General features: G+C 43.0%; 2 protein-coding genes across 4 annotated transcripts in view; one reads left to right on the top strand and one right to left on the bottom strand.

Annotated features, from left to right (window-relative positions):
- Nucleotides 1-9,119, bottom strand: part of LOC134219981 (serine protease snake-like) — a 36,214-nt gene extending 27,095 nt beyond the window's left edge. The window contains exons 1-2 of one of the 3 annotated variants that reach the window (XM_062698905.1): nt 8,925-9,118; nt 8,742-8,852 (exon numbers count right to left, since the gene is read on the bottom strand). In XM_062698905.1, the coding sequence (XP_062554889.1) occupies nt 8,742-8,814 (73 nt within the window). In that variant the 5' untranslated portion in view covers nt 8,815-8,852; nt 8,925-9,118. Of the gene's footprint in view, nt 1-8,741 lie in introns of all 3 variants that reach the window. The other 2 variants (XM_062698911.1, XM_062698918.1) reach the window with 2 other exon arrangements.
- A 13,708-nt stretch (nt 9,120-22,827) lies between these two features.
- On the top strand, nt 22,828-24,263 carry LOC134208004 (venom protease-like). The gene is made up of 3 exons (XM_062684108.1): nt 22,828-22,986; nt 23,051-23,557; nt 23,625-24,263. Exons 1-3 carry the CDS (start codon nt 22,878-22,880, stop codon nt 23,975-23,977), a joined length of 969 nt encoding a protein of 322 aa, XP_062540092.1. The 5' UTR covers nt 22,828-22,877; the 3' UTR covers nt 23,978-24,263.
- The last annotated feature ends 947 nt before the right edge of the window (nt 24,264-25,210 follow it).

The raw sequence follows: 25,210 nt of genomic DNA, 5'->3' as shown, positions 1-25,210 counted from the left end.
CAAAAGTGTCGGCGGCGTGATGCCAAAAACCATCTGCGGAGGATTTTTTACCATTTTTCCATTTTTCCTTTCTAATTTTTTTTGTGGATACTGAGACTGAATTGCAATCTGTTTTTTGGTTTATTTTTTATTGAAATAGGCTAAGGCTCAACGCTGAGTTGAAAAGACGTTACGTGGGCATCGGCTCTAAGATTATTATTATTTATTCAGACTAAGGCCGAAGTGGCCTGTGTCTTCTCCATTCGGCTCGGTCCATGGCTACACGTCGCCAGCCACGCAGTCTACGGAGGGTCCGCAAGTCATCTTCCACCTGATCGATCCACCTTGCCCGCTGCGCACCTCGCCTTCTTGTGCCCGTCGGATCGTTGTCGAGAACCATTTTCACCGGGTTACTGTCCGACATTCTGGCTATGAGCCCGGCCCACCGCAGTCGTCCGATTTTCGCGGTGTTAACGATGGATGGTTCTCCCAGCAGCTCATGCAACTCGTGATTCCTTCGCCTCCTCCACGTACCGTCGTCTGCACCCCACCATAGATGGTACGCAGCACTTTCCTTTCGAACACTCCAAGTGCTCGTTGGTCCTCCACGAGCATCGTCCAGGTCTCGTGTCCGTAGAGGACTACCGGTCTAATGAGCGTTTTGTAGATTGTCAGTTTGGTACGGCGGCGAACTCTATTCGATCGGAGCGTCTTGCGGAGTCCAAAGTACGATTTTCAGCCACTATGCGTCTCCGAATTTCTCTGCTGGTGTCATTTTCGGCAGTCACCAGTGAGCCCAAGTACACAAATTCTTCTACCACCTCGATTTCGTCACCACCGATGCGAACTCGCGGTGGGTGGCTCACATTGTCGTTTCTTGAACCTCTGCCTATCATGTACTTTGTCTTCGACGTGTTGATGACTAGTCCGATCCGCTTGGCTTCGTCTTCAGTCTGATGTAGGTTTCCTCCATCTTCTCAAAGTTACGTGCCATAATATCTATGTCGTCGGTGAAGCCAAATAGCTGGACGGACTTATTAAAAAATGTACCACTCGTGTTAATCCTTGCTCTTCGTATTATCCCTTCCAAAGCGATGTTCAATAGCAGACACGAAAGACCATCACCATGCCGTAACCCTCTGCGGGTTTCGAAGGGACTCGAGAATGGCCTTTGAAACTCGAACTACGCACATCACCCGATCCATCGTCGCTTTGATCAACCGTGTCAGTTTATCCAGAAAACCGTGTTCGTGCATTAGCTGCCATAACTGATCCCGATCGATTGTATCATATGCGGCTTTGAAGTCGATGAATAGATGATGTGTGGGCACGTTGTATTCGCGGCATTTCTGCAGTACTTGGCGAATGGCGAACACCTGGTCCGTGGTGGAGCGTTCGCCCATAAAACCCGCCTGGTACTGCCCCACGAACTCCCTTGCAGTTGGTGCTAGTCGACGGCATAAAATTTGGGAGAGTACCTTGTAGGCGGCGTTCAGCAATGTGATTGCACGGTAGTTGCTACAATCTAGCTTATCGCCTTTTTTGTAAATGGGACACACGACACCTTCCATCCACTCCTGCGGCAAAACTTCCTCCTCCCAAATCTTGGTAATGACCCAGTGCAGCGCTTTAGCCAGTGCCTCACCACCGTGTTTAAATTACTCTCCTGGTAGTTGGTCAACCCCAGGGCTTTGTGTTTTTTTCAGCCGGCCAATCTCCTCCTGGATTTCCTGGAGATCCGGAGCCAGTAAAATTATGTCCTGCGTGCGTTCTCCCAGGTCCATTACCATACCGCCATCATCGTCTGCCACATCGCCATTCAGGTGTTCTTCGTAGTGCTGCCGCCACCTTTGGATCACCTCACGCTCGTTCGTAAGAAGGTTCCCGTTAATGTCCTTGCACATATCAGGCTGTGGCACGTGGCCCTTACGTGAACGGTTTAACTTCTCATAGAACTTTCGTGTGTTATTAGTGCGGTATAGTTGCTCCGTCTCTTCACGGTCTCGATCTTCCTGCTGGCGCTTTTTCCTCCGGAAAATCGAGTTTTGTCTATTCCGCGCCGATTATATCGTGCCTTGTTCGCCCTCGTGCGGTGTTGCAGCAATCTCGCCCATGCTGCATTCTTCTCTTACACTAACTGCTCACATTTGCTGTCATACAAGTCGTTTCTCTGATCCGGGGGCACCGTGCCTAGTGCAGTGGTTACGGTGCTTCCAATGGCGGATCGAATATCTCTCCAGCCATCTTCAAGAGGTGCTGCGCCTAGCTGATCTTCCATTGGGAGTGCCACTTACAGCTGCTGCGCGTAGTCTTGGGCTAGTCTACAGTCTTGTAGCCGTCCAATGTTTAGCCGCGGCGGACGACTCCGATGCGTGTTGTACACCGTCGAGAGTTTTGAGCGCAGACATACTGCAACGAGGTAGTGGTCGGATTCAATATTCGCACTGCGGTGCGGACGTTCGTGATGTCGGAGAAGAATTTGCCGTCGATTAGAATGTGGTCGATTTTGGTTTTCCGTTACTTGATTAGGTGATTTCCATGTGGCCTTATTCTTGTGGAGGAAGAAAGTGCTTCGGACTACCATACCGCGGGAGGCTGCAAAGTTTATGCATCGTTGGCCGTTGTCGTTCGATACCGTATGCAGACTATCCGGTCCGATGACCGGTCTATACATTTCCTCCCTTCCTACCTGAGCCTTCATGTCACCGATGACGATTTTGACGTCCCACAGTAGGCATCCATCGTATGTCTGCTCCAGCTGCGCATATAACGCTTCTTTCTCGTCGTCGGATCTCCCTTCGTGTGGGCAGTGCACGTTGATAATGCTATAGTTGAAGAAACGGCCTTTAATCCTCAGCTTGCACATCCTTGCGTTTATTGACTGCCACCCAATAACGCGTTGGCGTATCTTTCCCAGCACTATGAAGCCGGTTCCTAGCTCGTTGGTGGTGCCACAGCTTTGGTAGAAGGTAGCCGCTCGATGCCCGCTTTTCCACACTTTCTGTCCTGTCCAGCAGATTTCCTGCAGCACTACGACATCGAAATTGCGGGGATGTAATTCATCGTAGATTATCCTTTCGCAACCTGCGAAGCCTAGCGACTTGCAGTTCCATGTTCCAAGCTTCCAATCGTGATCCTTTATTCGTCGCCTAGATCGTTGCCGATTGTATCTAGTCGTCTTCTATGTCGTCCGTAATAGTTGTTTTTAAAGGCGGCTTATTGGGCCTGCGCAAACCTCCTGTCTCGTCGGAGGGCCGTCGTGTCAGGGCTGTTTAGCGTCCCACCTAACACCAGGACTTGGGCTTGTGCGCTTTGAGCGGCACACGGTCGCGTTGGCGGAGCCTACTTGCGGATACATGCAGCTTTTTATAGAGGTTTAACAGGGCCCACTGTCAAACCCCACCACATCCTAGGCAGGCGCCACAACTCGCAGATGGCCTGGGGAGGGATCGTCAAGCCCTTGGACATAGTCCCTGCTGCCCACAATGTGTTCAGATGAGCAGCATTCTATTTTTAAAAGTCTCTAGAAGATGCAATGAAGTTAATACAAATAACTTTGTTGTTTATGTAGTGCACTTGTAGACAGAAGCTCCAAATAGAATTGGTGGAGTGAGGGTTATAATAAAAGCTTGCAAATCTCAAGATCCATGGTTCGATTCTCAGTTAGTTTTGTGTTTTTCTTTTCATCGTTGTCGCAAGATGTTGCTAACCCGACTAGAAGAGCATAACTAAAACTTTTTCTTTATGTTACCGTTTATTTAATAGGCTCAACCGCCAATTGGCATCACGGAGCCGGAAAGTTTATATTTTTTTACAATAATTAAGTAGTCTATTATGGCTCACTACTTTTCCCAAAACCATTAGCCGATTGACTGGCAGTTTGAGTGCACTGCTCAGTACAAACTTTCTTTTTTAAGTTCGCTATCCGTTTTGATAGCCGCCTTTTGTTTGTTGCCTCGATGAAATCCGATTCTGTTGAACCCGTAGATACCTCATCACCGTCATCGGAGCCTGCTTCATTGTTTGCTTCGGTATTTGCACGTTTGCTTTGTGCCGGGACGTCAACGCATGTATTGAGAGAAGTTAAGTTGTTAAGTTGTCCGAATTTCTTCATAAATTCCCCGACTTCCGCATGGGGAGTAGAGGGGGGAAGATCATGCATTCGTACGGTTATAGCCTCGCTATCGACGTACACCGGGATCTTGAAATGCTTGTCAGTACACGTAAACACTCTTTTGATATTGTGCGCTTTTTCGTAGCGCTGCGCTGTCTCGTTGTCCACCATTTCGATGAACACACAATTACGGGTGTTATGTAACTGAATACTTTTAACGTCAGTTAGATTCAGTTTTATTTCCTCTTCCAAATATTGCTGCACCTTTCCGACATCAGGCCGCATTGGGAGAACGCCAAAGTCAACCACCAATATATTTTTCCTAGCACACATTTTTCAAAGCGATACGATAAGAAGCACGAGAGCGAAATCGAAACACGTCTGATGGGTACAGGCTGCGGCTATCAACTCGATAACTAAAACTTAACACAATTTTAACATATTGTGATCTTTATAACTTATTTTGATACAATTTTGTTCTTAGTAGCCATTATCTTTCCAATGTTGTAACAGGATTTTAACATAATAAGATTTAAAAAATGCTTAATACCGAATTGCCCAACAGCAGGCAATTAAAATGAATGTAGCAAATTCTCCTGCCATAGATATCAAAAACGCTGATATAATTTGAAAAAGTTGTCTAATTTAAAATGTTCTTAGTTTCATGTTCTTGAAAAATATTCTTGTTCAAAAAAAAAAAACTAATATTTCTGAATGTGGATCACAATCTGGAGACCTATCACGACCTGTAACTGCACAGTGAACAATATATTTTGTATCTGATTCTGTTATAAATTTCTAATAATAAAATTGTAACAAAATTTGATAGTTTATTGTTTTGAGTAGTGTAATTTTTGATAGAAATTTAGATATTTTAACAACATCCTGCACCATATTGCTAACAAATTTTGTATAACGTAATAACATATGATGATATAATTTTGATATGACCTTCTAGTCGGGAATACCTTGTGTGTTACATCGGAGCGCAACATACGACTCATTGTACATACCTCAGACCTCCAGTTAGTCACAAGTAAACGCTCTCAGTGGCAAGCGTAGTTTTTCCTCTACCCACCATATCCGACCCCCTGGATGTTGCCGAGCTGTCATTCGTCTTTGCCAGGAGTAGCGGGAAGTCCTGTGGCCCAGATGGAATAGGGTACTCGATGATCAAAAACCATCCCATTGTCGCTCCCTTCCGTGGATTTTCTCAACCGAGTCTGGTCCCGAGCAGGAGCGACGACCTCAATAACAGAAATTGGTATGAACTAACCTAGCATAAGAGGTAAAATATCAAAAAATAATACCAAAAACTTGCAAAACCAAAAATATGCAGAATACTTGAGGCATAACATGTTTAAATATTTCAATACTAAACGAATAATAATTTGTTATGCATTTGGTATTGAAATAGAATTTAATAATATAGTATGTTATGGCTCAAGTATTGTGCATATAAATTTTTGGTGTTCCTTTGGTATTTTACCTCTTATGCATAGTTAGTTCATAAACGAGTATGGTATCAGTAACAGATCTAGGCAAGGGGTGGGTCGCTGAGCACAATGTGCCAAGCACATTTTTTTACCGCTAGTTGGAACACTGTGGACCAACAAGGAACATTCAATTCACGATGTGGCACACTTAGGCACACTTTTGACATTGACATTTGCAGAATGTCAAAAACCGGCAACCTTGCCAATTATTGTCATTCTTTTCCCGCTTTTTTCGAAACATGTGAAGAAACTACCCCGTTGTTGAAATGTTTTTATTTTTAAGTTATGGAAAGTTCAGTTGAACAGATTTTGCAGGACGAAGATTTTGTTCTTTTGCGAAAAACGATTGCAGGCGTCAATTTGTTCAGACTGCTTGCACATTCTCATGTGAATTAAACGATATAATACCAAAACTAAGAGCAAACATCAGCTATTGGTAGTATGAGATTGCGTTGGCGGTGAGGATTCGACGGGCTATCGAGAGGGTCTTTGATTACGGAAAAGTAAGGATCGTTTTGGGCTCGGTTGTGGGAGTATGTTATTGAATTGCTCGAGTGGAGAAAAAAAACCAACCGTCGTTTGATCTGGTGCGAAAGCATTTGTATTTTCTTCCGTCTCTGGAACCAAATCCATTAAATGTTTCTTCTATACGGAGTTCACTGCGATTTCTTTACGAAAAATTTCAAATCCCTTGATAACTCCCGTACCCATTGGCTAAGTAGTTGATGCAGTATGTTGCATTCTGATTTATAAACATTATCACAAGAGATGGAAGTGGAAATACAAATAATTGTAAATGTTATGCCGGCCGTAGGAAATGGTTTTTCTAAGCCGAGAAGGCCTGAAAGATTCGGCATATCCCACGCAAAACATGGCGTATCTTGTATGGATTTTATCTTTTTTCTTACGAAATGTGTCTTTTCGTGATTGTTCATCTTGGAAAAAAAAAACTTTCCTACTTTTCTTAGTTAGTTCAGGAAAATGTTCATCGAATGTGGTGCAAGGAGGCTCTAGCTCAATCCCTTGTAATCAGCACCTGTTTGCTTCCGCTAGTTTACATGTTACGTTTAATTAATTGATGTGCGGTGGCCTAGAAACATTTTCACTTGATCCACTCCGGTTAATCGATCAAAATTAGAACTTCTATTGTTTTCTTATGTTTGACAGAAGTCATAATGTTTATACTCGAGCAGTGTTGCCAAACTTTATAATTTTCAGTACTTTTGCCAAACACAAGGTGGCACATTGTGGCACACCGTGGCACACATATTTAAGTGCACACAATTTAAATTGTGCTCAGCGTCCCACCCCTTGGATCTAGGTATAGGTAAGCCAATCTCTCCTGCTCGGAGTTGAACCAAATCATTCCAGACGAGCCGCCAGTCCTACCTGGATACCCGTTGGCTGCAGCATCGATACACCTATGCCTGGCATATTGTATAGCTCCATAATCGTCGATCTTGGGCGATGTTCCTCCAGTTTCCCCGAACGTGTTCGTGGCCTTCCACGAAGTCGCCGGCCTCTATCCGGTTCTCTGTTGAATATTGTTTTCGCTATTCTTACTTCCGACATTCGCACTAAGTGGCCAGCAACAATGAATTCGAAAGTGCATCACCCTGCTTCCATCCGTCCAAGGTCCAAACGAGATTGACACTTCGTCTGCAATCCGAGTACTTGATTTCATGCCATCCAGCGTTGCACATATCAGTCTAATCAGTTTCGCCGAATAACCATGTTCGGACATTAACTGCCACAGCTCATTTCTTTTCACTGAATCGTAAGCTGCTTTGAAATCAATGAGCAGATGATCAATCTGCAAGTTGTACTCCCGGAATTTATCAACGATCATCCACAGGCTAAACATCTGTTTCGTCGTTGATTGGCCCTCACGAAAACCTGCCTGGTATTCGCCGACGAAGGACTCCTCAAGCGGTCTCAGTCTGTTAAACAGGATACGCGACGAGCCGCCTGTTACGTCATCCCAATATCGAAGGATAGCGTCTCCTCTATGGATACTTCAAAATATCGCCCTATCGCGCTAACCTCCGCGCGTCCAAGGTTGTCGAGAGGATTAACCTTCGTCTACCCGAGAAACTCGAGGCCGTTAGAAAACTCGCCTACCACCCCGGGTATGAAACCGGCACCAACTTTGCCTACTTGGAATTGGAGACGTTCTTCAGAAGCTTCTACCGTCGCTTCTTGTAGAGGACAGGGTCCTACGTGCGATGGCCGGCGTCAGTCTCCACCCAATGGCCACTGGTATGAAGCAAGGAGTTGAGACTCCAGCATATCCAATCTATTTTTCTCCATCGCGAGACGCCTCAAGAGAGAAGACAATGCAGAGACTCTTCGTAACACGGTTGATTAGTTGTTGAACACAGAATACAAGAAACATGAACTGAACATCGCTACACTGACGGTTCCGTTTCAAGGCGAGGGATTGGATTAGGAGCCACATGTAGTAACAAAACCGTGTCAGATAGTCTTCCCAGTATTTTTTCGGACGAAACCGCGGTTCTGTTTATTGCCATCAGTATTGTAAAAATCATTCAGAAATTTCAAGTTTAAGTTTTTGTTCAAGTCCTAAGTTTTTTTTAAGACGCTACTTTATTTCTAGCAAAGAGGCGTATAAGTAAAGTATAAGTAAAAAGCATTACAACAACTATAGTTGTTTTTAATGTTATATAATATATGTAGAACCCAAACCATATTCAAATTAAAAGAAAACGCTTATTCGAGTCGAGATATTGTATAAAACCTTATTCTAACAGAAGAGTGCTTTAGCGTTTCCTCATGTATCAGTGAATAACTCAGTTTAAATTCTTTTTTACTGTTTCATTCTTCGAAATGAATCCGCTGATAACAAAACGTCTGTTAGTCACACTCTGTTGACGCATTTTTTGGCTCATCTTTATTAGGCTATTGATTTTTTTTTATATATAGAGCTCAAAACGAGTTTTAACACTCTTTCACCTTGTTTGTTTTCACTGGTTTTTGGTGTTGCTGTTCCGGTTCAAATATGTCAATGTATATCGAAGCTTTCAATAATGTCACTTCTTATTTTGCAGTTATACTTCTCATATTTGACCATCATTTTATCACTACACTTCTAATTGCATTTGCTCCGTTTGTAACGAGCTCTGCGAACGTACCTTCAAGCGCACGTGTTACCGCCAGACTGCCAAGCACTGTCACCCAACCCCACAACGTTCTCAAGTGTATCATTTCGGTGCACTTTTGACACTACCCTGGGCCACTCTCGACTAGAAACAAAACAAACAAATGACGATGTCCCGCCGATGTCCGCTGATAATCACAAAGCACTAGACAAGTACCTCTGCAGTGCGTTTGGACGTTGACCTGGGTAAGGACCCACCAGCCCTCTGCCTTAATCGAAACGTACCTAATTCTACCCGAAATCGAAAAATTCGAATGATCGTTTTTTCAAATTTGTCTACCCCGATCGATCTAGGCCTGCGCAAAAACGGGTGTTTATTTCGCAGCTAACAGTCCACAACTAACCGATCCAACGAGTAGTCTTCCGAGCGGGAAGCCGGTTTTTCGCTTCGGATTCGGTGTGATGTCATGTGAAAAAAGTCGGCTTTATAGACGTAGTTGAGCAGGCTACATGTGAGGGGTGTGAGCACGATCGTACGAAATGGTGATTTACGCGGTCGACTCCTTCCAGATTGTTTGCAAAAGAAGGAAAATAAATAAATCGATCGGAAATGCTCTCTCTTCGGCTTTCATAGATGTAAAACCGATCCTAGCGAATCATCTGCACGGTGACCGGGACCAAGTGACTGCATAAAATTAAATGGAAAGCCCGGTCAACTTCACGTCACTACTGATACGGGATGTGATTTGTGGACGATCGCTCATACGTGAGTGATGGACAACGCCATGCAGTGTGGTTTTGATGTGATATTCAACCGGTTTTCATGAGTACATTATGACCGGTGTCAAAACTTACAGAGGACGTTGATTGAATGAAGATCACGACGTGATTCATGTTAGTTTGTTGACTTCAATTCGTACAGAGTACATCAATCTTCATGTGGGATTTACATACAGGAAAGTAATCACAATTTTTAAATGAATACTCGCCACCAGACACTCCTGAAGAAGTGCGCTCGGTATAGACTCATCACCGAGCAGTTCCGGGCATCCGGAAGGCTTATCAACATTTTTCTAAAATTCAACGAATACAATAATACTGACATTGGAATACGCATTTCGATCACAGATCCTTCCATTAGTGTGTTGTTGAAACAATAGTTACTAACAGCAGAAGATATATCGTGGAAACTAGTGGAGGATGGAGAGCATCCCAAAAGAGTTGCTTATGATCTGCAAGAATATGAAGCCACCTCTGGAAAAAGCAAAGCATTTAGCAACCGACCGTACCGGTCAATTAGTTGACCTGGGATACCACGTTAGAGACATAAACATCCTTGGAATTTCTTTAAATTGGTCAAGTATCTTTAAAATAGCGTTTTTTTTTTCGCTCTCTTGCGCCAATAGTTCCATGGGATTCGCAACTATAGAAAAACAAATAACAAAATACCACAACTATTGCAACACTGCACCAATAAATGGAGGATAGTGTTACTGCTACTGGACCTCATCTCATAGCTCCGATAATCATCCCATAAAAAAAGCAATGAAAAGAAATTTGATTTGTTTCTTATTTTTGTGTTTTTATTTTAGGCGCGGACACGCATGTTAGCAAAAAGAAGCGACGAAATTGGTGCCGTATTTCTTTGTTTTGCGAAGAGATGAATATATGTTCAGTAAGATGGAAAACGGAACAGTTCCCCTATACTTCAGGTAACAACAATGTATTATGAAGCAGATTAATGAGCTATCAGATGCACTTTCATTAATTATGTATAGATGATGTGTAAGTGTAATCGACCAATTAGTGTAGGATCGTGCTTAGTTCCTCCACTTTTCTGGAGAACTAGGGTAAATTACCCAATATTTACCCTAGTTCTCCAGAAAAGTATTCCAGTTTCACAAAGTTACTTGTCGAGAACTTTCACCAACAGCTCACACACTGATATGGGCAAACTGCAACAAACGAGCTTCCACAGGTACACTGGGGTCACTTTTTACGCGGTTTCTTTCACGCGGTCGCTTTTTACGCGGATTTTGGGATTTCATTCATTCATTTCTCGCTTAACTTTTCAAAAGGACCTAACTAACATTTTTTCCATGATTTAATTTGAATACACAGGATTTTGTTTTTACACGATTTTTTTTCACTCGTATTTCTGATCGTGTGACTTCAATTTGTCACCAAACTTTTCGCAACATGTTTCAAAAATCTAGAACAAATTAAAGAAAAATCACATGATAATTAATATACGTTAACCATTTAGGTTGAGTGGAAAATTGAGAAAATGTAAATCGTGTAAAACAAAATCCAGTGTATTGCAATCAACAGACCAATATGGATTTATTTGATTGCAGTACTCAAATTAAATCATGAAAAAAATGTTACTTAGGTCCTTTTGAAAAGTTAAGCGAGATTTATTTAGTCTACATCTACACAGATAACACTGAATCAATAATTTGACGCCACAATACACGGTTCGAGGCCGCATCTTTGACCACCTCACTCGCTGCGCTCCACGCTGTCTCGTACCTGCCGGATCGGAAGCGAACACCATCTTTGCAGGGTTGCTGTCCGGAATTCTTGCAACATGTCCTGCCCATCTTACCTGTGGGGTTTGAGTAAGTTACCATCAGCGTGTGATTATACATTAACACCTCACCCACGAAGAGCTGCTGTCATTTGGGGCCGCACATTTTGGCGTTCCTGCCAGGTTATTTGTTGGATCCTAACGCTTATTTCAAAAGGTGAGTTGAATTCAATTTGTTAATGTGCTAATGTGTTAAAATGTTTGATGATTTAAAAAAACACAAGGCAATGGGTTTGTATTGTTAAATAGCGCTTGTGGAAGAACGCTGCAAAATGGATTGTGGTTTGAATAATTATAAAGAGGGTGTTTCAAGACCGCTGGAAAATGATTTGTGGTTTTAAAAATCACAAAGCGTGTCTGGAAGACCGCTGGAAAATGAATTGTGGTTTTATAAAATCAAAAAGCGCGTCTGAATGACCGCTGGAAAATGGATTGTGGTTTGGAAAACCACAAAGCGCGCCTGGAAGACCGCTGGAAAATAGATTGTGGTTTGCAATACCACAAGGCGCGTTTGGGAGACTGCCGAGAAAAGGGCTGACAATCTACAAAATCCCAAGGTGGGTCATGGAAGCATTGATTTTGGTTGAAATAAATTTAGTTTGAAATGTATAACTTGGCGACTTTATTGTACATGAGACTACCAGTTAAGCTAGTTCTAACGAAATCTGAGAGATATATCGTATGCTACAAAGTTGTTTGAAAGGCTTAATATATTATCTTGAAGTCTATTGTGGAATTTACTGACTTAGTAGTCGTAGCGGAATTACCCGTTGGATGAGATATCCAACCTTCATGAAGCTCAAAATCGTTGCCAGCATTCAAAAAATTATGATATCTCTGCGAAATTTTAGATAAATATCATATCCTAGGCCAGATGTTCCCAAACTACTTGTACATGCGACCCACCTAGCAGAATCGCATATTGCTTGCGACGCTGCAATTGACTTTTAGAATTTGGATGAAAATGAGTTCGCGTTAGATTGAACAAACCATTATGAATTGCTTCATATCCCTCCCATCATTATATTACCTTGAATGGATTGGAAATGATTTGGAATTCGAACGGATTTAGATGGGATTTGGATTAGATTTTGGTTGGATTTGGATTTGATTGGAATGAATTTGAATTGGATTTGGAATGGATTTGAAACGGATTCGGATTAGATTTTGGTTGGATTTGGATTGGATTTAGACTGGATTGGATTTGAATTAGATTTGGATTAGGATTGCATTTGATTGGATTTGGATTTGGAACGGATTTAGATAGGATTTGGATTAGATTTTGATTTGATTGGATTTGGAATGGATGTGGAACGGATTTGGATTGAATGTGGAATGGATTTGGATTGTATTTGAATTTGATTTAGATTGAATGTTGATTGGAATTGGATTGAATGTGGCTTGTTTTTTTTATTGGAAATGGATTGAATTTGGATTGGATTTAAATTGTTTGGATTCTATTGTATTTGACAAAATCTCAAAATTTATTGTCCTCCATTCACTACATAGATCCAAATCTAATGGCTGTGATAGATTTGTGGGACAAAATAGGGACAAAAGTATGAATCAAGATTCGTCTTTCGCAACCCATAATTGAGCCCACGACCTCCCTAGGAGTCGCGGCCCACAGTTTGAGAACCCATGTTCTAAGCGGTTGTTTGCAAGTTCAACATCGATATGTTGAAGGTCAGCTTGCTGGTATTACTATATATGAAGCTGATAGTTGGATTTATACCGTCCAATAAGATGTTTAGATTATTGCTACAATATAAAATGTTTCTTGTGAGATCAATACCACTAGGTACCAACTTAGTTTAATATATTTAAATGATACAACCTATTGATTTGCATTTCATTGTTTATAACCGTACGCCGGACCGTCTTCCCCTTTTTAGGTAGGTAAGTACGATGGCTTATGCGCCACTCCCGTAGGAGACCATCGACCGTGTCTAAATGTGCCCGACCGTTGAGACCCTCAGAGGACGAAGGTTCCTTTTTTCCCAATTTTGGATGGAAGACAGGTGACCAACTTAAATTGCGCCTGTGAAGGACGCTACTAGTAACGGATTAATAAAATAATTGCCAGTAACCTAAGTACAACCGTCGGCCAGTGATGAAACAGTATGGAGGGGTTTTCATCACTGGTAAAGCGACCAAATTTCCCTCAACCCAATCGTGTCGAATTAAGGAGTTGCCCGGTTGGCTTCGGAGCCAACCTCCCCAGTAGAATAATACTACAAAAAACTACAACGAACACGAACTACATTAAATACTCTCAACCAGTTTCACTTCATCGGGACCACAAATAACGAGTAGAGTACATATTAGGGTGGTTCAAAAAATCGATTTTGCTCCACAGTGCTCATCTGATTCTTTACCATGTTCTGAGTGTCCTCTGAAAATTTGAGCTCATTTGGATTAAAACTGATTTAGCACAAGCCGTTTCAAGTTTGCATGCAAATTAGTATGGGGAAATTTATTTTTTCATTATACTGTTAATGACGTTTCCCCATTAAGCGCAGGTTAAAAGAAAACCTACATAGCTAAAAGGAATACTCAACAGCTTTCACCCAACGAAAACCGCATGTTGATTAATCGTCCCAATAATTAGTAATCGATTTTAAGACAGGTTGCGAATCTTTAGTCATGATCGTTAAACTTCTTTGAGGGCATCACTGAAATGTGCAGTGCAACATAGTAGCCTGAATTTGTGTGTGCTATCTTTCGCGCCACGAGCAGCAATGTTGCCTGTTGATGAGTTATGCAATTAGCTCCAGAAAACCACGGTATAGATTAAATTCGATTACTAATTATTGGAACAATTAATTGAGATGCGGTTTTCACTGAGTGAAAGCTGTTGAGTATTCCTTGCTATGCAGGTTTTCTTTAACATGCGCTTGATGGGGAAGCGTCATTAACAGTATAATGAAAAATAAATTTCCATACTAATTTGCATGCAAACTTGAAACGGCTTGTGCTAAATCAGTTTTAATCCAAATGAGCTCAAATTTTCAGAGGACACTCAGAACATGGTAAAGAATCAGATGAGCACTGTGGAGCAAAATCGATTTTTTGAACCACCCTAGTACATATATTTATTGCCGGTAGTGTTTATTAAAACCACAGACAAACAGACATAACACTCGTCAATTTTCCATCGTTCACTGATTTACTGGTCAATTAAAATAATCATTAGTTGGCCAATCGATCACTCGTGGCGCGCACATCGGTTTTGCTCTAGTTTGACGTTTGCTCACTACCGCCATCTGGTTCGTGATTTGCCCAACTAACTGGAATCTACAGATTTCGTTAGTGTTTAAACGACGATGAATTTGATGAGTGGATGTTCAATGTGTTATGTCTGTTTGTCTGTGTTGAATCGTTTCACTACATCAAAAATACAACGGAGCTTTTATCCCATTTTTATTAAGCTTTCGGCTTACTAATACTATTGCACATATTGCTTTCAGTGTTCGCCTATCTCTTCGCTTCTACAGTTCTATACCTTTCCCATTAATGCCTAATCGGTCGGTCCCTAGCCTCCTTTGTGTGCTCTCCTGGTGTGGTTTCACTCAAAATCTAATGTGTACTTTTTCGGTTTGCTACGCAAACGTCTCGACTATTGTGCGTACGGTCTTAATCAGTCCTCAACATATTCTCTTACGGCGGTGCCGTGTCCTCGCCTAGCAACAGGTATTGGCTATGTTGCGGCGGTAAATCACATGCGCATGGATTATGTTTGGAAATGAGTACTCACTTTGAATGGTCGACAATGACTTACACGACGACGGCGTCCATGTGATGGAGGAACGGATGGACGGTGGCGGTAAACTTACACGCGGTTCGCCGGCGGGTCGGCGGTGGATCTAGCGGGCTAGCTGATGATGCTGCGACTGCGGTTGTCGCCTACGGATGGCTTTGCTCCGGATCGGAAAACTTACGGTCTCATGGATGGTTTGGCGCGACGCGGCACGTGCGTCGATGTCCGTCGGTCGTCACCAACGGAAGGAAAAAACGGTTGCCTTCTCTTATTCTTCTCTTCTCCTACTTCTTCGATAATGCCCTGCCTAGGGCGCGTTGCTTGGCGATCGCGTCCCTCTTCCGGCGTGCCCCGGGAAACCTCGCAAGCTGATTGGCGATTAAAGGTTGCATGAAGAAGAAGAAGTCGAAGGATGATATCTGAAAAATATTGCACGGGGAAGCATACGGGAAGTTTTTTAAAACTCTTCTCAAAAATTCTAGGAGCAATTTAATTAAAAACGGTTAGCAGTACGGGGTTGGACTTTCCTTCTACTGCATAATAAACGCAATTTTTCGATTTTATTTTTTTTTATGATATCATACTTGATACACAGTATAAGAAAAGTCCAACCCCGTACTGCATTCCGTTTTTAATTAAATTGCTTCTAGAATTTTTGAGAAGAGTTTGAAAAAAATTTCCGTATGCTTCCCCGTGCAATATTTTTCTAATATCATCCTTCGACTTCTTCTTCTTCATGCAACCTTTAATCGCCAATGGTGGGGTCAAAAATGGCCTCGATGGTTCGGTGTGGGTTGTCGGGCGTCGTCGTGTCGGCGTGGTCACGAATCTAAACACATTCAAAGACCGTTGCATATTGCACGTGTCAGCACTGCACTATACCAATCATCTAAATTGCATATTTACCTGCTTTGAGCTACCAGCACACACGATAACACACCGTTTGTAACCTTTGCACACACGACTAACTAGCTAGAACTATGGGAAAGGGTTTAAGATCGCATTCTTTGGGAAAGGTTTTAAAAGATTCACTGGTTGAACACATTTATTGTAGCTAATACCTTTGAAAAACTACCACGGCGCGAGAACACTTGGGCCACTCCTGCCTCTTCCACGGATCAGTTCGAAGTGAATCTGATCCGCTTCATAATCCTCAGATTAACCGCCGAATTAATTTCGTCACCGGAAATCACGAAGGTAATTTCGCGATACCGACGGTTGCTCTCATGCTCATAACAATCATTTTCGCGCATGTTCGCGTCTCTTCACACGAACAGCCTAAGCACAGAGAAACAGACGTCTCACTTAGAACAAAATGCAATCAAAATCATCGTCACGAAAACATTGTCGCCCAATGCAAAAATCCCGGTGTGTGGCCAAGCGGCAACCAGATGGCGGTAGTGTGCAAACGTCAAACACAAGCAAAATCGATGAAAGCGCCATCGGTGGCCGATTGACCACCTACAAAAAGTTAAATAAACCGTTAAAAAGGTGAACGATGGAACATGCGTTGAGTGAGACGTCTGTTTCTCTGTGGCCTAAGTCAGCCACCTTTCTGTCCATGTGAGAGGGACTTCGGGAACGGTCAAAGAATTATCAAAAGAAACCCAACAGATCGATGCACGCCGAAGCTCATATGCAAATTTTGCGGGATCAAGCAATGTTGGGTGGCTTACGCAATTTAATTCCACGGTATCTCACCACCTGGCTTAGATCTCATTAACCATTTTATTGAGGGGAAATGCAGAAAATGAACGCACAACTATACCGCGGTGAATCTCCGTTTTCCTCATTAGGCTGGTTTATCTTTTTTTAATTCTCGGAATTTGTTCAACTTTATTCCATTTATTTTATTTTAACTGTAAATACAAACGAAAACATTTAACAAGAAACTAAGAACAATAATAACCAATAAAATATTTACAATAATTGTAACGACCCGAAGGCTCGTTACATGTTCTGCGATTGAAAACCACGATGAACAGACAAGTTTATTTTGGAGTTCAGTTTTCAAAGGAGGTTATCGGTTTCTCAAAAGAAATATGTTCATCATCGTCTCGCGTAAATAACTTTAAAAAATCATTGCGTTCTATGCTAGACGATTTTTTTGAGAATGAGAGAAGAATGATTTTGAGTAAGTTACCATCAGCGTGTGATGATACATTAACACCTCAACGTGTCGATCAGTGCGCAGCAAGCCATGACTCGGCCTCTTCTAGTCAGACCTCCGTGGCTTGCACACGCACCCACGAAGAGCTGCTGTCATTTGGGGCCGCACAGTACCCTTCCTGCTTCAGCTACCTTTTGGATACTGGGTTTGCCGTAGAGCTGGGCGAGCTCGTGCCTTATCAATCGCCGCCACATACCGTCTTCCAGAGCGTTAATGAATAAAGCTTCCAATGAATGATTAAATTTGTTATGATTGAATCATTCAACTCTATGATTAAAGATTATGATTAATGATTTATTCATTTTTGACAGTGATTAATGATTATGATTAACGATTAAATTAATTTTTGACAATGATTAACGATTATGATTAATGAATAAAACGTTTGGAGTATGATTAACGATTACCGATCGTGATTAAATGTCGACACAATATGTGTATGATTAATGATTAACGATCAATATGATTAATGATTAATGATTATGAATAATCAAATTAAATGATTTGCATAATGATCAATAATCAAGTAACCTTTCTACCAAATTATGTTTTTAAAAGTACAAAAATTGTATGATTATGATTAAAGAATAATGAATAAAAGCGATGTGTTCAATGATTAAAATTGATGATTAATGAATAAACTCAAAACAGTCATGAATATGATTAGTGATTAATGATTAAATGTAAAAATCTATGATTAACGATTAGTGATTAATGATTGAATCGTATTTTTTGTATGATTATGATTAATGAATAATGATTAAATAACCCATTATTCATTAATCATGATTAAATCTATGATTAATCACTAATGCTCTGCTTCTTATGCACACCGCCAAAGATGGTCCTAAGCACCCGTCTATCGAATACTCCGAGTGCTTGCATTGTCCATGTTTCATGTCCGTAGAGGCAGGGTTGGTTTGCTCTAAGGAGTATTCAAGAGAAGGTGTAAAAACTTCTCTTTTCTCGATCTGTTATCCGAGTGTATTGTGCAGAAATACGCGTGTATGTATTTGTATGAAAGAGCGTGCGTAGTACCCACTCTTCGTCGCACAAGTCCTCAAGTGTAAAGAGTATAGGAAAATGGTAATTTGCTGTTTACCAAAATGCATACATTTAGGCTATATTCTAAATCTTCCATGTAAATACGCTGTTGTGAGCGCCTGAACATAGACCATTTTATACACAATATCAAAACACACGCGACCGAAAATATTCTCACTCTTTATCGATCATGTTTCTCTCGGCTTCAATCACACGTACGTGTGAACGCTCTCGAGTGTGAATCAATACACTTCTCTTTATTTGTAAAATCTCTACACATTTCAAGACGAAGTGTGAGAAATGACCAACCCTGCGTAGAGGACTACCGGTCTTATTAACGTCTTGTACATGACACATTTGGTGCGGTGGCGAATCTTTTTCGACCGCAGTTTCTTCTGGAGCCCGTAGTAGGCTCGACTTCCACAGATTATGCGCCTTCGTATTTCACGACTAACATTGTTATCAGCCGTTAGCAAGGATCCTAGGTAGACGTATTCCACGGACACCTCGTAACACTGCTTCCCAGGCGGGCCCTGTCGCGCTCGGTTCCGCCCACAAGCATGTACTATGTCTTCTGGTCCGTTGTCGACCGGCCGTCAACGAAGCCGGCTTGATAACTTCCCACTAACTCGTTCACTAATGGTGACAGACGACGGAAGATGATCTGGGATATCACTTTGTAGGCGGAATTAAGGATGGTGATCGCTCGAAAGTTCTCACACTCCAGCTTGTCGCCTTTCTTGCAGATGGTGCATATAACCCCTTCCTTCCAATCCTCCGGTAGCTGTTCAGTTTCCCAGATTCTGACTATCAGTTTGTGCGGGCAAGTGGCTAGCTTTTCCGGGTTCATCTTGATAAGCTCAGCTCCGATACCATCCTTACCAGCTGCTTTATTGGTCTTTAGCTGTTGGATGGCATCCCTAACTTCCCTCAAGGTGGGGGCTGGTTGGCTTCCATCATCCGCTGAACTGAAGTAGTCACATCCTCCGCTGGCTTGACTTTCACTGCCTGTACTCTCAGCGCCATTCAGATGTTCCTCGTAGTGCTGCTTCCACCTTTCGATCACCACACGTTCGCCCGTCAAGATGCTCCCATCCTTATCCCGGCACATTTCGGCTCGCGGCACGAAGCCTTTGCGGGATGCGTTGAGCTTCTGATAGAACTTGCGTGTTTCTTAAGAACGGCACAGCTGATTCATCTACTCGCACTCCGCTTCTTCCAGGCAGCGTTTATTCTCCTGAAAAAGGCGGGTCTGCTGTCTTTACCGTCTATAACGTTCCACTTTCTGCAGGGTATCTTGCTGCAGCGCGACCGCCCGCGCTGCGTCCTTCTCCTCTAGAAACTGTCTTTTCGTCGAACCAATCGTTCCGTCGACATCGTCCCACATACCCTACGTTGTTCTCCGCTGCGTCGTTAATGGCTGCTTTAACTGTCCTCGAAAGGGGCCCCATCGAGCTCACCCTCTTCCGGCAACGCTGCCTCGAGATGCTGCGCGTATGCAGTGGCGACATCAAGTTGCTTCAGTCGCTCTAGGTCGTACCGCGGCGGTCGTCGGTACCGAACATTGTTGATGACGGATAGTTTTGGGCGCAGTTTAACCATCACCAGATAGTGGTCAGAGTCGATGTTAGCGCCACGATATGTCCTGACGTCGATAATGTCGGAGAAGTGCCGTCCATCAATCAGAACGTGGTCGATTTGTGATTCTGTCTGCAGTGGTGATTTCCAGGTGTACCGATACTGAAGGCTGTGTTGGAAGTAGGTGCTGCGAATGGCCATATTCTTGGAGGCGGCGAAATCAATTAGTCGTAGGCCGTTTTCGTTCGTCAGCCGGTGAGCGCTGAACATTCCAATAGTCGGTCTAAACTCCTCCTCTTGGCCAACCTGAGCGTTCAAATCTCCTATGATGATTTTGACGTCGTGGCTTGGGCAGCTGTCGTACTCACGTTCCAGCTGCGCGTAGAATGCGTCCTTATCATCATCAGTGCTTCCGGAGTGTGGGCTATGGACGTTGATTATACTGAAGTTGAAGAACCGGCCTTTGATCCTCAACCTGCACATTCTTTCACCGGCCACCACCCGATCACGCGCCTTTGCATATCGCCCATCACTATGACAGCTTTTCCCAGCTTGTGTGTGTTGCCGCAACTCTGATAGATTGTATGATTACCTCTAAACGTTCGCACCATTGATCCCTTCCAACAAACCTCCTGCAGCGCTACGATGCCGAATCCACGATCCTTGAGCACATCGGCGAGTATGCGTGTGCTCTCGATGAAGTTGAGAGATTTGCAGTTCCACGAACCGAGTTTCCAATCACTAGTCCCTTTTCGTCGCAGTGGTCTTCGTCGTTGGTTCCGGTCCGTACTCTCTTGTTGATTGTTCGTTGCGTATGTTTTTTTTAAATCTGGCTTTCAGGGCCTGACACCAAACCCTCTAAATTTCCGGAGGACCATTCCTCCTAATTCCCGGTGGACCATGGTGCACAGTTTCACTTAGAGTCCCTCGCTGGCACTCAGACGATGATCAACCGCCCCTAACATGGACTACAGACGCTCAGTAAGATTTGCAAACCTCCGGAGAGCAAACCCCCCTTCTCTGTCAGCTTACGACCAAAGTTCCCACCGGGGTTGGTTACCCGTTCTTCCCTAAGGTTACTCGTATTCCTGCTAGCGCCGCGAGGAGGTAGGGATAGGAGTTGCTGGGTAAAAGGCTAAGGACAGCGAGATGGGGTCTATTTTTTTTCGCGAAGTACCAATGGTACGCTTTACCCAGCATTTGCCGTGCCGACGCCCGACCACACGATCCACTCCACGAATATAAACTGCTCAGCAACTCCGCCGAAATGCCTCGTGTTTGGGGGAAAGCAGTTTTCTTATGACCAATAAAGATGGCTCATTAGTCCCGCCTCTTTGTTGTCGGTATGAGTGCAAATATTGTGTAACCGTAACACTCACCAAAGGGGCGTGGTTACAGGTTTAACTTTATTGATTACAAGAAAGCAGCTCTTCAGCGCGCGCAAGCCATTTCGTTCGAGATGTCGCGAAAAGCAGATCGTAGTCGGCTTCGGCGGAGCTGCTACTGGAAATTTTATTCTCATCGATGATGTGGTTCATGCGGTTTAAATTTTCTTGTCTGAAGTACTAACGATTGGCTACCATCAGAGAAAGTAGCTCTTAAGTAACAACTTGAGGCGAGATGAATTTTGTTCAAAGTAATACTTAATTGCTTGGTGATGGCAGATTGTTTTCCATCGGTAGCAGAATCACGAGCGCGCGTTATAGAAAGTCGCTGCCGAAAATTATTCGCGTGGATAGCAGTTACAGTCAAGTGAAATTTCCCCTCAAGATTATAATTCTGGTAGGTAGCCTGCTACTTGTTTAAGGTTTTATTTCCATCCATGCGAAAACATATTTGCAGCTTCTCCTTCTGACGCGTGCTCGGACCGGCACTAATGCTATGATTCCGCTACCGATACCAAACAATTATGCTTTGTTCTGTGAAAAAAGTTCGTCTTATATCAACTTTTTCAATCACTTATCAATCACTGAATCATTGTTCAAAATTAAGTCCACAGCAAGAAGAGTTCTCCTCCAGAATATGTCTGCAGATATACCGATACGGAAGGCTGTGTTGAAAGTAGGTGCTGCGAATTGCTATATTTTTGGATGTTTGGCGAAATCAATTAGTCATAGGTCGTTCTCGTTCATCAGCCGATGGGCGCTGAACATTCCAATAGTCGGTCTGAACTTCTCCTTATGGCCAAACTGAGCGTTCAAATCTCCTATGATGATTTTGACGTCGTGACTTGGGCAGTTGTCGTACTCACGTTCCAGATGCGCGTAGAATGCGTCCTTATCATCATCAGTGTTTCGGGAGTGTAGGCTATGGACGCTGAATATGCTAAAGTTGAAGAACAGCTTTTGCATAACGTCCATCACTATGGAAGCTGTTCGCAGCTCGTGTGTTTTGCCACAGCTCTGGTAGATGCCGAATCCACGGTCCTTGAGCACATCGGCAAGTATGCGTGTGCTCCAGATGAAGTTGAGAGATTTGCAGCTCCACGAATCGAGTTTCCAATCGCTAATCCCTTTTCGTCACTGTAGCCTTCGCCGATTGTTCCGGACCGTATTCTCTCGCGGATTATTCATTGCTGTTTTTTTCAGAGCTGGCTTGCTGGGCCTGACACCAAACCCCCTAAATTTCCGGAGGACCATTACGCCAAAATTTGGCACGACAAAATCGTTCCCATACAGTGTGGAACAGGCCTAAGCCAACATGATTTCTAGGCCAACATTTGAAAAGGGCGTAACATCCAAAATTTATTCCTTCTGATTCTTCGTCCACATATATAGCTGTATATGTAGACGAAGAATCAGAAGAAATAAATTTTGGCTGTTACGCCCTTTTCAAATGTTGGTCTAGATTTGAACTATTTTATCGAATAGCGGTTTTCCAATATCAAGGTCAGCTCTGCAACTCGCTCGATATTGCGCGCACGAGGTCGTGACACTATTTTGCATATGAACATTGCAACCATATAGTCGCTTCAGTTATAGGACTGCAATGGTTTGCCTTCGACTCTGCAAATCATTCAGTCGTTACAATGAAACCATCCGGCCTACTCGGATTGGCCGTGTTTGCCGCCATAGTTCGTTTAGCCAAAACGGCCGACACTGCTGACGATGAAGCCGCCAAAAGGATTGCTATGCTGAGTTGGTATCCGTTTAAAACTTTCAAACATTGTCCACTCACACGATTTTCATCCAACCCGCCCAGAATGCCAACATTATCTGGACATGGTTTCGATTCCGCACAACATCATGACGCTGGAGATGGACTCCCAGGTTCGGCAGGTTTACAGCGTGCACTGCCCGCTGCAGAACCCATACGTGGTTGGTGGTCGCAGCGTTGAAAAGTACGAATTTCCGCACATGGTGGCGCTTGGATTTCGGTCAACGGGCGAAACGTACACGTTCGAGTGTGGTGGAACGTTGATCAGTGAGCGGTTTGTGGTGACGGCCGCCCACTGCATCAATATCAACCTGATGATCGTACGCATTGGAGTGGTGGATTTGAACGACCCCGAAGCGGAGGATATCCGCATCGAGGAGAGCATTGTTCATGAGGACTACTCTCCGGAGACGAGGTATGATGATATTGCTTTGCTTAGGTTGGTTCGGAACGTAACGATATCGCTACATGTGAGGCCGGCATGTTTGGGCACAGATCGTACCGAGCGGATTCATCGAGCCACCGTGACTGGGTGGGGTAAAACAAGTCAGGGTAGGTTTGTAGGGGTGTAATGTTGTGCAGAGATTTTTACAAATTTATTTGTTTTGTTATGCCTCAGATTCGTACCTGTCAGATAAGCTTGGCAAGGTGTCATTGGATGTCCCAAGTGATCGGATGAAATGCGCCCGGATGTACCGAGGCATTGGACAGAGCCCGTTGATAGATCGTCAAATATGTGCTGGATCCCTGGAGGGTAATCAAGATGCCTGTCACGGCGATTCTGGGGGACCGTTGCAGGTGTTCGAAGAGGGGGAATGCCGATACCATTTGGTGGGAGTGGTTTCGTATGGGAAAATATGCGGATCAGCTGAGTATGGACTGTATACGAGGGTTTCGCGCTATCTGGGGTGGATTGTAAAAACGGTCTGGCCGAACGATTGGACGCATCAAGAACATTGGGAGGACTGGTAGATTAGATTTGTTGTCATTTCAGTACCATTGCTGTATGCCTTTTTTTTGAATAAAATAACGGTATAAGAAATGGAATAACAATTTTTATTAAAAATTTTACTTACATATTGTTGTCCCGCTTCTGTTTCACAAACTCAGACTGCTTGAACAAACCTTGGTTGGTGAGCACCAATCCAGTTTTTGTTACAGCCGTCGAAATTTTGTCTTGATTAGAAACGAAATTAATTGTATCAAATAATGCTAGAACATGGTTATCCGGTGGAACAAATACAGCTGATTTGTGTAACGATGAACGGAAAACAATTGTAACGTTTGCTGGCAAGATTTCAATTTTTCTTCATTATAATGATTTTCAGTCCGAGGCTGGCTTGTCTGTTGAATAAGAATAACAATATTTCACGCACAGAGATTTTAAATTTCAGTAACTGGGCATCCGAGCGATTAAAATTCTTTTTTGACTAAGCAACCTAAGATTGTTATAAATATATTCGAAAAAGTACGAATTTTATATTATGTATTAACAAGAGCTGTTATGGGTCAATATATCTGAAACGAAGGTTTCAAAAAAAATATGATCCTTATGAACTCTATATGCAGTTAATTGCATATTATTCGGCAACTCGGCCGTACGAAAACCATTTTTTTTGTTAAATATCTTGGCTGTGCATATGCACAGCACATGTTTCGAAATGGACACATTTTTCGCAAATTTCATATCAATTTGTCCATTTCGAAACATGTGCTATGCATATGCACAGCCAAGATATTTAATCTATATGCAGTATTTATTGTTTCCTCAACAATTTGGGAAGCCTGTTTTAAACTTATTCATGGATAACACACCACTTGAGTTGAATAAAATGGAGCATTACTGCAGCTGTAAACAAGCACATTAGCTGAACTGGAAAATGGGAGAATCCCCGATCATATAACCCACAAAATCACATTCGAACAGTTTCATATTTTCGCTTTAAGTCTATATCACGCTCATGTTCATATATCAAGCAGTAGATACAGTATTGGATATAGGCATCGATCGCTTTTCATTAGTGCTGTCCAATGAGCAGCTCGAAGTAGCTCGAAGTTGTTCCCATCCTGCTCGTTCTTTTTTGTCAACAAACGGGCATGAGCGTGACAGGAACAACTTCGAGCTACTTCGAGCTGCTCATTGGACAGCACTATTGATGACCCCGAACGATCTTCACCCAAGAGTGACGTATACAATCGATATTC

Source organism: Armigeres subalbatus, chromosome 1 (genome assembly GCF_024139115.2).
Source record: "Armigeres subalbatus isolate Guangzhou_Male chromosome 1, GZ_Asu_2, whole genome shotgun sequence".
Classification (NCBI taxonomy): Eukaryota; Metazoa; Arthropoda; class Insecta; order Diptera; family Culicidae; genus Armigeres; species Armigeres subalbatus.
The sequence above is the reverse complement of the archived record's forward strand: the minus strand, read 5'-3'. Positions and strand labels throughout refer to the sequence as shown.